This window comes from Symphalangus syndactylus, chromosome X (genome assembly GCF_028878055.3).
Source record: "Symphalangus syndactylus isolate Jambi chromosome X, NHGRI_mSymSyn1-v2.1_pri, whole genome shotgun sequence".
In the NCBI taxonomy this organism is placed as follows: domain Eukaryota; kingdom Metazoa; phylum Chordata; class Mammalia; order Primates; family Hylobatidae; genus Symphalangus; species Symphalangus syndactylus.
In genome coordinates this window covers 32,272,600-32,286,575 of record NC_072447.2, presented here as the reverse complement: position 1 = coordinate 32,286,575, position 13,976 = coordinate 32,272,600, and the positions used below count along the sequence as shown (strand labels likewise).

The following is a 13,976-nucleotide window of genomic DNA, read 5'->3' as shown; positions in this document are numbered from 1 at the left end:
GTAGCTTTTTCCAATTATAGTTTTTATTTTCAGAAAAATTTAGCTACACATGCAGTTATAATAAATAATACAGAGAAATCTGTGTTTCCGTTACCACTTTTCCCCAACAGTAACATCTTGCAAAACTATAAGAAATTATTACAAACAGGATGTTGACGTGATACCTTCTACAGATATTAATTGAGATATCCCCAGTTTTACTTGTATTTATTTATGTGCATGTGTATGTGTGTGTTTTAGTTCAATTTTTATCATATGTTTAGGTTCATGTATCCTCTACCACAGGCAAGCCTCCAAATGGTTCCTTCTTTTTTACTGCTGAGTACTATTCCAAGGTGTAGATGTACCATGGTTTGTTTATCTTTTCAGGCATTGAAAGACATCTAGGTTGTTTCCTGGTTTTGGCTATTAGAAGTAAAGCTGCTATGAACACTCATATACCATATAGGTTTTGTGTGAACACAAGTTTTCATTTCTCTGAGATACTGCCCAAGAGTGCTGTTGCTGGGTGCTATGGTAATGGTATGTTTAGTTTTATAAAATACTGCCAAGTTGTTTTCCAGAGTGTCTGTACCATTTTCTACCCCCACCAGCAACGTGTGAGTGACCTAGTTTCTCCACGCCCATATTTCTGCTCTTTCTGTTGTTCTTTCTTCGTTCCTGATGCTGCAGGATTCCTTCCTTCATCATATCCTTTCAGTTTGAAGATCTCCTTTAGTTGTTCTTTAAGGGTAAGTCAGCCAGTGACCGCTTTTTAAAGTTTTTCTTTGTCTGAGAATGTCTTTATTTTTCTTTTATTCCTGAAGGATAGTTTCACCTGATATAAAAAACATGGTGGAGATTTCTTGTCTTTCAGCACTACAAAATGTTTTACATATTGAAATGTTGTTCAAAACAGAATCTGGCCCACAAATGAGTTCTGGGACAATGAGTTACTCAACTGTAATGAAAAATAACTGTGACCAAGATGATGCTTCAGCATCTGCCTGCCTCACTCCCAATTTTGGTGAGTTTGAAATGATATATGTTACAAGTAGCACTCTTTAATCTAGATTGAAAGAATCCAGAGAGATCTTGTGTACCTTTACCCAGTTTCCCCCACTAGTACTATTTTACAAAAATATAGTAAAATATCACAACTAGGATTTTGACATTGACGCAATCACCAGATCTATTCAGATGTCCTCTGCTTTTCATGTATTCATTTGTGTGACTGTGTGTGTGTGTGTGTGTGTGTGTGAGAGAGAGAGAGAGAGAGAGAGAGAGTATATTCAGTTGTCTGGAATTTTATGACATCTACGTTCAGTCATAAATAAACCTAACTGTATCTAGTCATGATACAGACTGTCCCATGACTTCCAGGAGCTCTCTTACTGACTTTTTATAACCATATCTACTCCTTCATGTCATTCCCTCCCTGGCCTCATCTCTATCCCATACAACTACTAGTATGTTCTCCCTTTTTATAATTTTGTCATTGTAAGAATGGACTGATATACCATTGGACTGATAAATGGACTGATACACCATTTAACCTTTTGAGATTGCTTTTTTTCCACATAGCATAATTCCCTGGAGATCCATACAAGTTTTTGTGTATATCAGAAATTCCTTCCTGTTTATTGCTGAGTACTATTTCATGGTATCGATTTATCATGGTTTGTCACCCACTGAAGAACATCTAGATTGTTGTTTTTGGCTATTACAAGTAAAGCAGCTATGACAACCAGACTACAGGTTTTTGTGTGAACATAACGTTTTTCATTTTTCTGTGATAAATGCCGAAGAGTGCAATTAACTGCTGGGTGGTATATTAATTGCATGTATAGTTTTATAAGAAACCGTCAACTATTTCCAGAGTGGCTGTGCCATTTTACATTCCCATCAGCAGTGTATGAGTGATTCAGTTTCTCTGCATTCTTACCAGCATTTGGTATGTTCGCTTTTTTTTTTTTGAGATGGAGTCTTGGTCTGTCACCCAGGCTGGAGTGCAGTGGTGCAATCTTGGCTCACTGCAACCTCTGTCTCCTGGGTTCAAGTGATTCTCCTGCCTCAGCCTCCCGAGTAGCTGGGACTACAGGCATGTGCCACCATGCTCGGCTAATTTTTTGTATTTTTTTTAGTAGAGACGGGGTTTCACCATGTTAGCCAGGTTGGTCTCGATCTCCTGACCTCATGATCTGCCCACCGCTTAGCCATTCTGATAGGTATATGGTAATATTTCATTGAGGGTTTAATATGCATTGGCCTTTCGAAATGATGTATGGCTCTTCATGTGCTAATTTTCTATCTGCATGTCCTCTTCTTTGAAATATCTATTCTTGTCTTATAGTAATGTTTGCTTTTTTTATGCTTACATTTTGAGAGTTACTTAATTGAAATGATCATACAATTTTTGTCCTTCATTCTGTTCATATGACGTATCACATTGATTGATTTGTGTATGTTGAACTATCCTTGAATCCCTGGGGTAAATCCCACTTGGTCATGATGAATGATCATTTTGAGACAGTCTCTGTCACTCAGACTGTAGTGCAGTGGCATGATCATGGCTCACTGCTGCCTCGACCCCCTCAGGCTCAAATGGTCCTCCCAACTCAGCCTCCCAAGTAGCTGGGACTACAGGGATGGACAACCATGCCTGACTAATTTTTAAATTTTTTTTGTAGAGACAAAGTCTTGCTATATTGCCCAGGCTAGTCTCAATCTCCTGGGCTCAAGCAGTCTTCCCGCCTCGGCCTCCCAAAGTACTAGGATTGCAGGCATGAGACCCCATGGCCATCCATGAATGATTTTTTTTTTTTTTTTTTTTTTTTTGAGATGGAGTCTCTTTCTGTCGCCCAGGCTGGAGTGCGGTGTCACAATCTTGGCCCACTGCAACCTCTGCCTGCCGGGTTCAGGTAATTCTTCTACCTCAGCCTCCTGAGTAGCTGGGACTACAGGCATGCGCCACCATGCCTGGCCAATTTTCTGTATTTTTAGTAGAGAAGGGGTTTCACCATGCTGGCCAGGCTGGTCTCGAACTCCTGACTTCGTAATCCACCCGCCTCGGCCTCCCAAAGTGCTGGGATTACAGGTGTGAGCCACTGCACCCGGCTGATCTTTTTAATGTATTGTTGAATTCTGTTTCCTAGTATTTTGTTGAGGGTTTTTGCATCAGTATTTATCAGAGATATTGGCCTGTGGTTTTCTTTTTTTGATGTGTCTTTGTCTAGCTTTGGTATCAGGGTAATACTGACCTTGTATAATGAATTTTGAAGTATTCCTTCCTCTTCTATTTTTGGGAATAGTTTGAGTAGGATTGCTATTAATTCTTTAAATATTTGGTAGAATTCAGCAGTGAAGCCGTTGGGTCTTGAGCTTTTCTTTACTGGGAGAATTCTATTATGGCTTCAATCTCATTACTTGTTATTTATCTGTTCAGGTTTTGGATTCCTTCATGGTTCAAACTTGGTAGGTGTTATGTGTCTAGGAGTTTATACATTTCCTCTAGATTTTCCAGTTTGTTGGCATGCAGTTGCTCATGGTAGCCACTAATGATCCCTTTGAATTTCTGCGGTATCAATTGTAATGTCTCCTTTTTAATCTCTGGTTTTATTTATTTGGATTTTGTCTCTTTTTCTTTTTCTTTTTTTTATTATACTTTAAGTTCTAGGGTACATGTGCACAACCAACAGACACATGAAAAAATGCTCATCATCACTGTCTCTTTTTCTTAGTTAGTCTGGCTTAAAGGTTTGCCAATTTTATCTGTCTTTTCAGAAAAGCAACCTTTTCTTTCATTTCGTCTTTTATATTGCTTTCTTCATTTTAAATTCTTTTGCTTCTGCTCTGATCTTTATTATTATTTTCTTCTACTAATTCTGGGTATGGTTTGCTCTTCCTTCCCTAGTTCTTTAAGATACATCATTAGGTTATTTATTGGAAGTTTTTCTTCTTTTTTGATGTAGGCACTTATAGCTGTAAATTTCTCTCTTACTACTGCTTTTGCTCTATCCCATAAGTTTTGGTATGTTGTGTTTCCATTACCATTTGTTTCAAGATTTTTTTCTCAATTTCCCTCTTAATTTCTTCATTGACCATTCATTTACCATTGCGCACTGATCATTTAAGAACATATTATTTAATTTTCATGTATAGTTTCCCAAATTCCTCATTACTAATTTCTGGCTTTATTCCATTGTAGTCAGAGAAGATGCTTGAAATTGAATAATTTTCAATTCTTTTCAATATTTTCAGACTTATTTTGTGACTTAACATATGGTCAATCCTTGAGAATGATTCATGTGCTGAGGAGAAATATTAATAGGTATTTGCAGAACAGCTGCAGAATATACATTTAATATATCTGTGAAATGTTCGTATCTATTAGATCCATTTGGTCTATAGTACAGATTAAATCTGATCTTTCTTTGTTAATATTCTGTCTGAATGATCTGTCCAATGCTGAAAGTGAGGTGTTGAAGTCTCTGGCTATTAGTATTGTGGCCTATCTCTCTCTTTAGCTCTAATAATATTTGCTTTATATATGTGGGTACACCAGTGTTGAGTGCATAGAGATTTACAATTGTTATATCCTTTTGCTGAATTGACCCCTTAATCATTATGTAATGGTCTCCTTTGTCTCTTCTTGCAGTTTTTTTGTCTTGAAATCTATTTTGTTTGATATAAGTACAGCTACTCCTACTCTTTTTTGGTTTCCATTGGCATGGAGTATCTTTTTCCATCCCTTTATTTTCAGCGTATCTTTACAGGTGAAGTGTGCTTCTTGTACACAACAGATCATTGTTTCTTGCTTTTTTATCCATTCAGCCACTCTATCTTTTGATTGGAGAGTTTAGTCCATTTACATTCAATTTTTTTTATTGGTAAGTTGGGACTTTTTCCTGCCATTTTATTATTTGTTCTCTGGTTGTTTTTCGGTCTTCTCTTCCTTCCTTCTTTCCTTCCTTCCTTCCTGTCTTCCTTTTAGTGAAGGTAATTTTTTCTGGTGGTATGATTTAATTTCTTGTTTTATTTTTTGTGTGTCCATTGTATCTTTTTTTTTTTTCCAGACAGGGTCTTGCTCTGTTGCCCAGGTGGGAGTGCAGTGGTACGATCTTGGCTCACTGTACCCTTGACTCCCCAGGCTCAAGTGATCTTCCCACCTCAGCCTCCAAAGTAGCTTGGACTGCAGGCACGTGCCCCCATACCCAGATAACTTTTTGTATTTCTTGTAGTGATAGGGTTTTGCCATGTTTCCCAGGCTGAACTTTTCTTGAACTCCTAGGCTCAAGTGATCCTCCCACCTCGGCCTCCCAAAGTGCTGGAATTACAGGCATAGACCACCATGCCCAGCCCTATTGTATGTTGTTTGCTTTGAGGTTACCATAAGGTTTGCAAATACTGTCTTATAACCCATTATCATAAACTAATGACAACTTAACACTGATTGCACAAACCAACCAACAAGCAAAAAGAAAACTAATGAAAACTCTACACTTTAACTTAATTTCCCTTTTTAACTTTTTGTTTTCTCTTTATGTCTTATTGTACTATGTCTTTTTGAATTTTTTATTTTATTTATTTATTTATTTCCGACTGAGTTTCCCTCTTTTCACCCAGGGTGGAGTGCAATGGCACGATCTCGGCTCACTGCAACCTCTGCCTCCTGGGTTCAAGCAATTCTCCTGCCCCAGCCTCCTGAGTAGCAGGGATTACTGGCACCCGCCACCATGCCTGGCTACTTTTTGTATTTTTAGTAGAGTCAGGGTTTCACCATGTTGGCCAGGCTGGTCTCAAACTCCTGACCTCAGGTGATCTGCCCGCCTCGGCCTCCCAAAGTGCTGGGATTACAGGTGTCAACCACTGCACCCTGCCTGTACTGTCTATGTCATGAAAAGTTGTTGTAGTTATTATTTTTGATTGGGTCATCATTTAGTCTTTCTACTTAAGAGTATTTTACACAGCACAATGACAGTGTTATAATACTCTGTGTGTTGTTATTGCCAATAAGTTTTATACCTTCAGATGATTTATTATTGGTAATTAATGTCTTTTTCTTTCAGATTGAAGAACTCTCTTTAGCATTTCTTACAGGATAGGCCTGGTGTTGATGAAATCTGTCAGCTTTTGTTTGTCTGGGAAAGTCTTTATTTCTCCTTCATGTTTGAAGGATATTTTCACCAGATATGCTATTCTAGGATAAAATTTTTTTCCTTCAGCACTTTAAATATGTCATGGAACTCTCTCCTGGCCTGTAAGATTTCCACTGAAAAGTCTGCTGCCCGTCGTATTGGAGGTCTTTGTATGTTGTTTGTTTCTTTTCTCTTACTGCTTTTAGGATCCTTTTGTAATCCTTGCCCTTTGAGAGTTTGATTATTAAATGTCTTGAGGTAGTCTTCTTCAGGTGAAATCTGCTTGGTGTTCTATAACCTTGTACTTGGATATTCTTTCTCTAAGTTTGGAAAGTTGTCTGTTATTATTATTATTATTTTTGAGACAGAGTCTTGCTGTGTCACCTAGGCTGGAGTGCAGTGGCGTGATCTCAGCTCACTGCAACCTCCACCTCCTGGGTTCAAGTGATTCTCATGCCTCAGCCTCCTAAGTAGTTGGGATTATAGGCACGTGCCACCATGCCCGGCTAATTTTTTGTATTTTTAGTAGAAACGGGGTTTTGTCATGTTGCCCAGGCTGGTCTTGAACTCCTGAGCTCAGGCAGTCTGCCTGCCCTGGCCTCCCAAAGTGTTAGGATTGCAGGCATGAGCCACTGCGCCCAGCCAATCTTTTTGAATACACTTTCTACCCCATCTTTCTCTTGATGTCCTCTTTAAGGCCAATAACTCTTAGGTTTGCCTTTTTGAGGCTGTTTTCTAGATCTTGTAGACATGCTTCATTCTTTTTTTTGTCTTTTTTGTATTTTCAAATAGCTTGTCTTCAAGCTCACTAATTCTTTCTTCTGCTTTATCAGTTCTGCTATTAAGAGACCCTGATGCATTCTTCAGTATGTCAACCGCATTTTTCAACTCCAGAATTTCTGCTTGATACTTTTTATTTCAATCTCTTTGTTAAATTTATCTGATAGAATTATGAATTCCTTCTTTGTGCTATCTTGAATTTCTTTGAGTTTCCTCAAAACAACTATTTTGAAATCGGTGTTGGAAAGGTCAGATATCTCTGTTTCTCTGGGATTGGTCCCTGGTGCCTTATTTCATTCGTTTGGTGAGGTCATGTTTTCCTGGATGGAGTAGATGCTTGTTGATGTTCGTCTGTCTGGGCATTGAAGAGTTAGATATTTATTGTTGTCTTTGCTGTCTGGGCTTACTTGTGCCATCCTTCTTGGAAAGGCTTTCCAGGTATTTGAAGGGACTTGGATGTTGTGATCTAAGTTTTTGGTCACTGAAGCCATATCTGCACCAGGGTATACCCCAAGCCCAGTAATGCAGTGGCTCTTGAAGACTTGTAGAGGTGCCGCCTTGGTGATCTTGGTTAAGATCCAGAAGAATTCTCTGGATTACCAGGCAGAGACTCTTGTTCTTTTTTTGAGATGGAGTCTCACTCTGTTGCCCAGGCTGGAATGCAGTGGTGTGATCTCAGCTCACTGCAATCTCCACCTCCCGGGCTCAAGCGATTCTCCTGCCTCAGCCTCCCAAGTAGCTGAGATTACAGGTGTGCATCACCATGCCCGGCTAATTTTTGTATTTTTAGTAGAGATGGGGTTTCACCATGTTGGCCAGGCTGGTCTCGAACTCCTGACCTTAGGTGATCTGCCCGCCTCAGCCTCCCAAAGTGCTGGGATTACAGGAATGAGCCACTGCACCTGGCCTCTTCCCTTACGTTCTCCCAAACAAAGGAGTCTCTCTCTGTGGTGAGCTGCCTGGAGCTGGGGGAGGGGTGACACAAACACCCCTGTGGCCACCAACACTGCGACTGTGCTGGGTCAGACCTGAAGCCAGCAGAACCCTGAGTCTTGCCCAAGGCTCACTGTAACCACTACCTGGCTATAGCGTGTGCTTGCTCAAGGCCTTCAGCCTCTACAATCAGTAGGTGGTGAAGCCAGCCAGGCTTGTGTCCTTCCCTTCAGTGCAGTGAGTTCTCCCCAGCCCTGGGCAGGTCCAGAGATGCCAATCAGAAACCAGGGCCTGGAGCTGGAGACCTCAGAATCTACCTGGTGCTCTGTTCTACTGTGGCTGAGCTGGCACCCAAGCCACAAGACAAAGTCCTTCCCACTCTTCCCTCCCGTTTCTATAAGCAGAGAAGTCTCTCCTTGTGGCCACCACTGCCACAGGCCCGCAAGGGGTACCGCCAGGCCACCGCTGCTCTTCACTCAGCTTACGGTGAATGCTGCCAGGCCTGGGACTCACTCTTCAGGGCAGTGGGCTCCCCTCTGGCCCAGGGCAGGCCCAGAAATGCCATCTAAGAGCCAAGGCCTGGAATCAGGGACCCCAAGAGCCCACTTGGTACCCTACCCCACTGTGGCCGAGCTGGGACCTAAGCTGATTTTGGATTTCTTATTAAGGTGCTTTTTTGTGTAGACAGTTGTTAAATTTGGTGTTCTTGAGAACAATCAGTGGAGGCTTCTATTTAGCCATCTTGCTCCCAAGCTGCGTCCTGTGTATTTTAAAATTTCCTTGGAGACTTCTTTTTGACATGTGGATTATTTAGGAGTTTGCTGTTTAATTTCCAAGTGTTTATAGATTTTTCTCTTGTCTCTTATTGATTTCTAGTTTGGTTCCACTGTGGTCTGAAAATATACTCTATATGATGTCAATTCTTTTATATTTATTGAGGTTTTTTCCTTTGGCTCAGGATGTGGTCTGTCTTCGTGAATGGTCTATAGGCATTTGAAAAAAAAATGTGTATTCTGCTTTTATTAGATGGAATGTTCTATAATGAAAATCATGTTGGTTGGTTGTGTGTTACTCAGGTCTTCTCTGTCCTTGCTGTTGTTCTGTCTGGTTGTTCTTTTTTTTTTTTTTTTTTTTTTTTGAGACAGAGTCTCGCTCTGTCACCCAGGCTGGAGTGCAGTGGTGTGATCTTGGCTCACTGCAACCCCTGCCTCCTGGGTTCAAGTGATTCTTGGGCCTCAGCCTCCTGAGTAGCTGGAACTATAGGCGTGTGCTACCACGCCTGGCTAATTTTTGTATTTTTAGTAGAGACGGGATTTCACCATGTTGGCCAGGCTGGTCTCTAATTCCTGACCTCCAGGTGATCTGCCCATCTCAGCCTCCCAAAGTGCTGGGATTACAGGCATGAGCCCCCCGTGCCCCGCCTCTGTAAGGTTGTTCTGTCAGTTGCTGAGAGGTGGGTATTGAGGTCCTCAATATAATTGTGGGTTCGTCTATTTTGCCTTTCTACTCTTTCAGTTTTTGCTTTATATATTTTTAGACACTTTTGATTGGTGTGAACATATTGAGGATCATTATATTTTCCTGGGGGTTAACCCTTTTATTGTTATGTAGTGTTCTTATTTGTCTCTGGTAACTTTCTTTGCTCTGAAGTCTGTTTATTTTATCTGATATCAATATAGCCACTCTGCTTTCTTTTTTTTTGGATTAATATTTGCATGGTGCATTAGTCCATTTTCATACTGCTATAAAGACGTACCTGAGGCTGGGAAATTTATGAAGAAAAGATGTTTAATTGACTCAGAGTTCCACAGCCTTAACAGGAAGCATGACTGGGAGATCTCAGGAAACTTAAAGTCATGGCAGAAGGTGAAGGGGAAGCAAGCACCTTCTTCACATGGTGGCAGGAGAGACCAAAGGGGGAAGTGCGACACACTTTTAAACCATCAGATCTCGTGAGAACTCACTCACTCTCATGAGACCAGCAAGGGGGAAATCTGCACACATTATCCAGTCACCTCCCACCAGGCCCCTCCTCCAATTTGACATGAAGTTTAGGCAGGGATACAAATCCAAACCATATCACATGATCACATGGTATATATTTTTCATTCTTTTACTTTTAACCTACTTATGTTACTGAATTTGTAGAGTTTCTAATAAAGAGCATATAGTTGGGTCTTGTTTTTCTTTTCATTTACACTACCTGGCAATCAAGGGTCTTGTTTTTTATCTACTTGGTCAATTGCTGCCACTTAATTGGTATGTTTAGATCATTTACATTTAACGTAATTATTGATACAGGGTTTAAGTCTTCCATTTTATTATTTTTCTGTCTATTTTCTGTTTCTCATTCTCCTTTTCTTTTTCGTGCCTTCCTGTGAGTTACATGAACATTTTAAGTATTCCATCTTGATTTGTTTGTTTTTGAGTATATTGATTTGTGCAGTTTTCCTAGTGGTTGCTCTGAGTGTTACTGTATACGTATGTGACTTATCACTGCCTGTTGGAATCAGCATTTTACCACTTGGAATGAAGTGTTGAAACTTTAATTCCACTTAGGTTTCTTTTTTCTCCCCACCTTTAAATATCATTGTTATAGGTATCAGATGGTGTTTTCACTTTTGTTTCAGTCATTCCATATGATTTAGAGAACTCATGATGGTTTTGTATCGCCTGTCTTTCTGCTCTTTCTCTTCTTCATTTGTATTGCTGAATAGTATTCCGTGGTATGGATTTACCACGGTTTCTTTAACCATTCACCTATTGAAGGACACTTGGATTGTTTTCAGGTTTTGGCTATCACAAATAAAGCTGCTGAGGATACTCATGTGAAGGTTTTCGTGTCAATATGAGCTCTTATTTCTCTGGGATAAATACCTAAGAGTGAAATTTCCAGCAATTTCACTCTTAGGTGCTTAACCCTAAAAAAAAGCCTGCAATTAATGACCACATTTTAAATTATAATAATAATTACAATAATAGTAATTGTAATTACAAATGTAGTAATTGTTTTCCAGTGTGGCTGTTCCATTTCTCCACATGCATCTTTCTATTCTTTCTTCCTTTCTGATGTGCCACTGTTCCTTCTATCATCATAACCTTTCTGTTTGAAGATCTTCTTTCAGCCATTCTTTAAGAGTAGGTCTCCAGCACTTTGGGAGGCTGAGGCAGGCAGATCACTTGAGGTCAGGAGTTCATGACCAGCCTGGCCAACATGGCAAAAACCCATGTCTATTAAAAATACAAAAATTAGCCAGGTGTGGTGGTGGGTGCCTGTAATTCCAGCTACTCGGAAGGCTAAGGCATGAGAATTGCTTGAACCCAGTGGGCAGAGGTTGTAGTAAGCCAAGATCATGCCATTGCACTCCAGCCTGGGCAACATAGTCTTAAAAAAAAAAAAAAAAGGAAGAAAGAAAAAAAAAGAGTAGGTCTTCTGGCAACAAGTCTTTTTAGTTTTCTTTTGTCTGAGAGTGTATTTCCCCTCTGTACCTGAAAAACAGTTTTGCTGGATATAGAATTGTCAGTTGAGAGTTCTTTTCTTTCAGCACTGTTTCCTCTGAATATTTTGGTAAAAGTAGACACCACAACGGAAAACAGCCTCAACACAATGAATTGCTCAACTTTATTGGACAGTGACAGTGGCCAGGATTCTTCCTCATCGTCTGTCTGTATCCCTCCCAAGTATGGTGAGTTTGAAATAACACACATTATAAGTGGCACTATTTGAGCTGCATTCTTCCACTTCCTTGATGCAAGACAGTGAAAGCTGTGTGTTTCCTATTTTGAGGACAGGTTTTAGGTGATATTCAGAACCATGACTAATGTTTATTGAGTGCATATTAGTTGCAAGGCACTGTGCTAAACAATTAACATGCCTCTTCTCCACTTATACCCATAATGACTCCATGGTGTTGGCACTTTTATTATCCCTATCCCCAAGGTCACAGAGCTGGTGAGTAGGACTTGAGCTCTGCCCCAGCTTTCTCTGACTTTAAAACTCATGTGTCTTTTTTCTTTTTGAGGTGGAGTCTTGCTCTATTGCCCAGGCTGGAGTGCAGTGGCATGATCTTGGCTCTCTGCAACCTCCACCTCCCAGGTTCAAGCGATTCTTCTGCCTTAGCCCCCCAAGTAGCTGGAATTACAAGCACACACCACCACGCCCAGCTAGTTTTTGTATTTTTAGTAGAGATGGGGTTTGGCCATTTTGGCCAGGCTGTTCTCAAACTCCTAGCCTCAAGTGATCCATCTGCCTCTGCCTCCCAAACTGCTAGGATTACAGGCATGAGCCACTGTAACTGGCCTAAAGCTCATGTTTCTTACCAGTTCACTGTACTGCCTGCCAAGCCACAGTGGCAGAGATGAGGGGACCCCAAGCTCTGTGGCTTCTAAGGGTAAGCCTTCCAAATATTTTATAGTCAGTTCATTTTTGTCTCAACTTCTAAGCAGCTTATCTCTTATTAATATCCTAGAACAGGGGTCAGGAAACCTTTTCTGTGAAGGGCTAGATAGTATTGTCTGTCACAAATACCCACCTTTGCTGTTGTAAGATAAGAGCAGCCTCAGCCCATAGAGGAATGAATAGGTGTGGCCACGGCCAGCACACCTTTCACACACATCGGTGGGGGGATAGGCCAGTGGACTGCAGTTTGTTGACTGCCTTCCTAGAGGAGAGCTTATTCCTTTAAACTATTTTATTACTCAAACTAGAAGAAATTTCAAAAATTGTGGTCTCGGCTGGGCATGGTGGCTCAGGCTTGTTAATCCCAGCAATCTGGGAGGCTGAGGTGGGAAAATCGCTTGAGCCCAGGAGTTTAAGACCAGTGTGGGCAACACAGCAAAACCCCATCTCTACAAAAAATACAAAAAATTAGCCAGGCATGGTGGCATGTGCCTGTAATCCCAGCTACTTGGGAGGCTGAGGTAGGAGGATCACTTGAGCAGCCCAGAAGGTTGAGGCTATAGTGAGCCATGATCATGCCAATGTACTCCAGCCAAAAAAAAACAGAAACAAAAGTTGATTTTCTGTACTAAAATGGGCACTCTGATACATTGTTAGAAGTATACATTGGAGCAAACTTTCTGAAAGATAGTTTGTAGAAAAATCCATAAAAATATTTATGGCAGTTGACTGTAATCTCACTTTATCTGAAAGTATAATAAAAAATTACATAAAAATTTTGGTACAAGAATGTCCTTTACAGAATCATTTGGAAAAATTGGAAGCAAACAAACAAAAATAAATGATAGAGAATTAATCACTTGACTTCTGGTGTATCCACAGCATGTGAGGCAGTAAAGCCTAATGGTTGAGGGCATGAGCTCTCATGTCTGCCTGCTTGATTTCAAATCCCAGCTCTGTGTCTTACTAACCTTATGACCTTCAGCCACTTTCCTAACCTAAATACTAGTTTCTTCAGTTGTGAAGTGACAAAAATAATAGTGTCTACTTCATAGAATTGTGAGGATCAAATTGGACAATGCATTTAAAACTCTTAACACAATGCCTGGGATGTAAATACAACATAAATGTCACTTGTCAGGAAAATCATGATGACAGGAATGCAGATTTAAAAAAAAAGATGAAAACAGAGAAATGCTCAAAATATAATGTTAACTGAAAAAGCAGGATTTAAACTATTCTTAAAGTATGATTTCAATTTTGTCTTTTAAAAAATAAATAGGAAAAAGAATGGAAGATATTAGTAGAAGATTCATGGTTTAGAGCAGTTAACTCATAAACAGACAGATTTTAAAACTGGTTCTGTAACTGGCAGTGTGACCTTTTCAAATAACTTATCTCCTTTGGGTCTCAGTCTCCTCATTTGGAAATAATGGGGTGGGGATATTGGGGTGGGAGTAATGATAGAGTTGTTAGAATGATGAAACTGAGCTAGTGCATAGATGTAAAATATTTAGCATATGCCTGATATACAGGAACTACTGATAAATGCTAGCTATTTGAAAATTTTCTTAATGATCCCCACCCACGCTTTCAACATTGTCTTCTGGGAACATCCACTCGCCCAGTAGAATGGCTCTGAGTGTACTTTTAGAGTGTGAAATGGAGCAGTGGGAACTCAGGGCAACATGTTTACATATGCACCTGCAGCCTAACAATGATGTGTGTTCAAGCTAATGAACAGAGTA

The 13,976-nt window shown here is 40.2% G+C and overlaps 1 protein-coding gene across 3 annotated transcripts in view; it reads left to right on the top strand.

The window, feature by feature from the left end:
• Nucleotides 1–13,976, top strand: part of BEND2 (BEN domain containing 2) — a 61,747-nt gene that overhangs the window by 34,755 nt on the left and 13,016 nt on the right. For all 3 annotated transcript variants that reach the window (XM_055268923.2, XM_055268922.2, XM_055268921.2), the window contains 2 exons: nucleotides 899–1,006; nucleotides 11,375–11,515. In XM_055268923.2, the coding sequence (XP_055124898.1) occupies nucleotides 899–1,006; nucleotides 11,375–11,515 (249 nt within the window). The remainder of the gene's footprint in view (nucleotides 1–898; nucleotides 1,007–11,374; nucleotides 11,516–13,976) is intronic.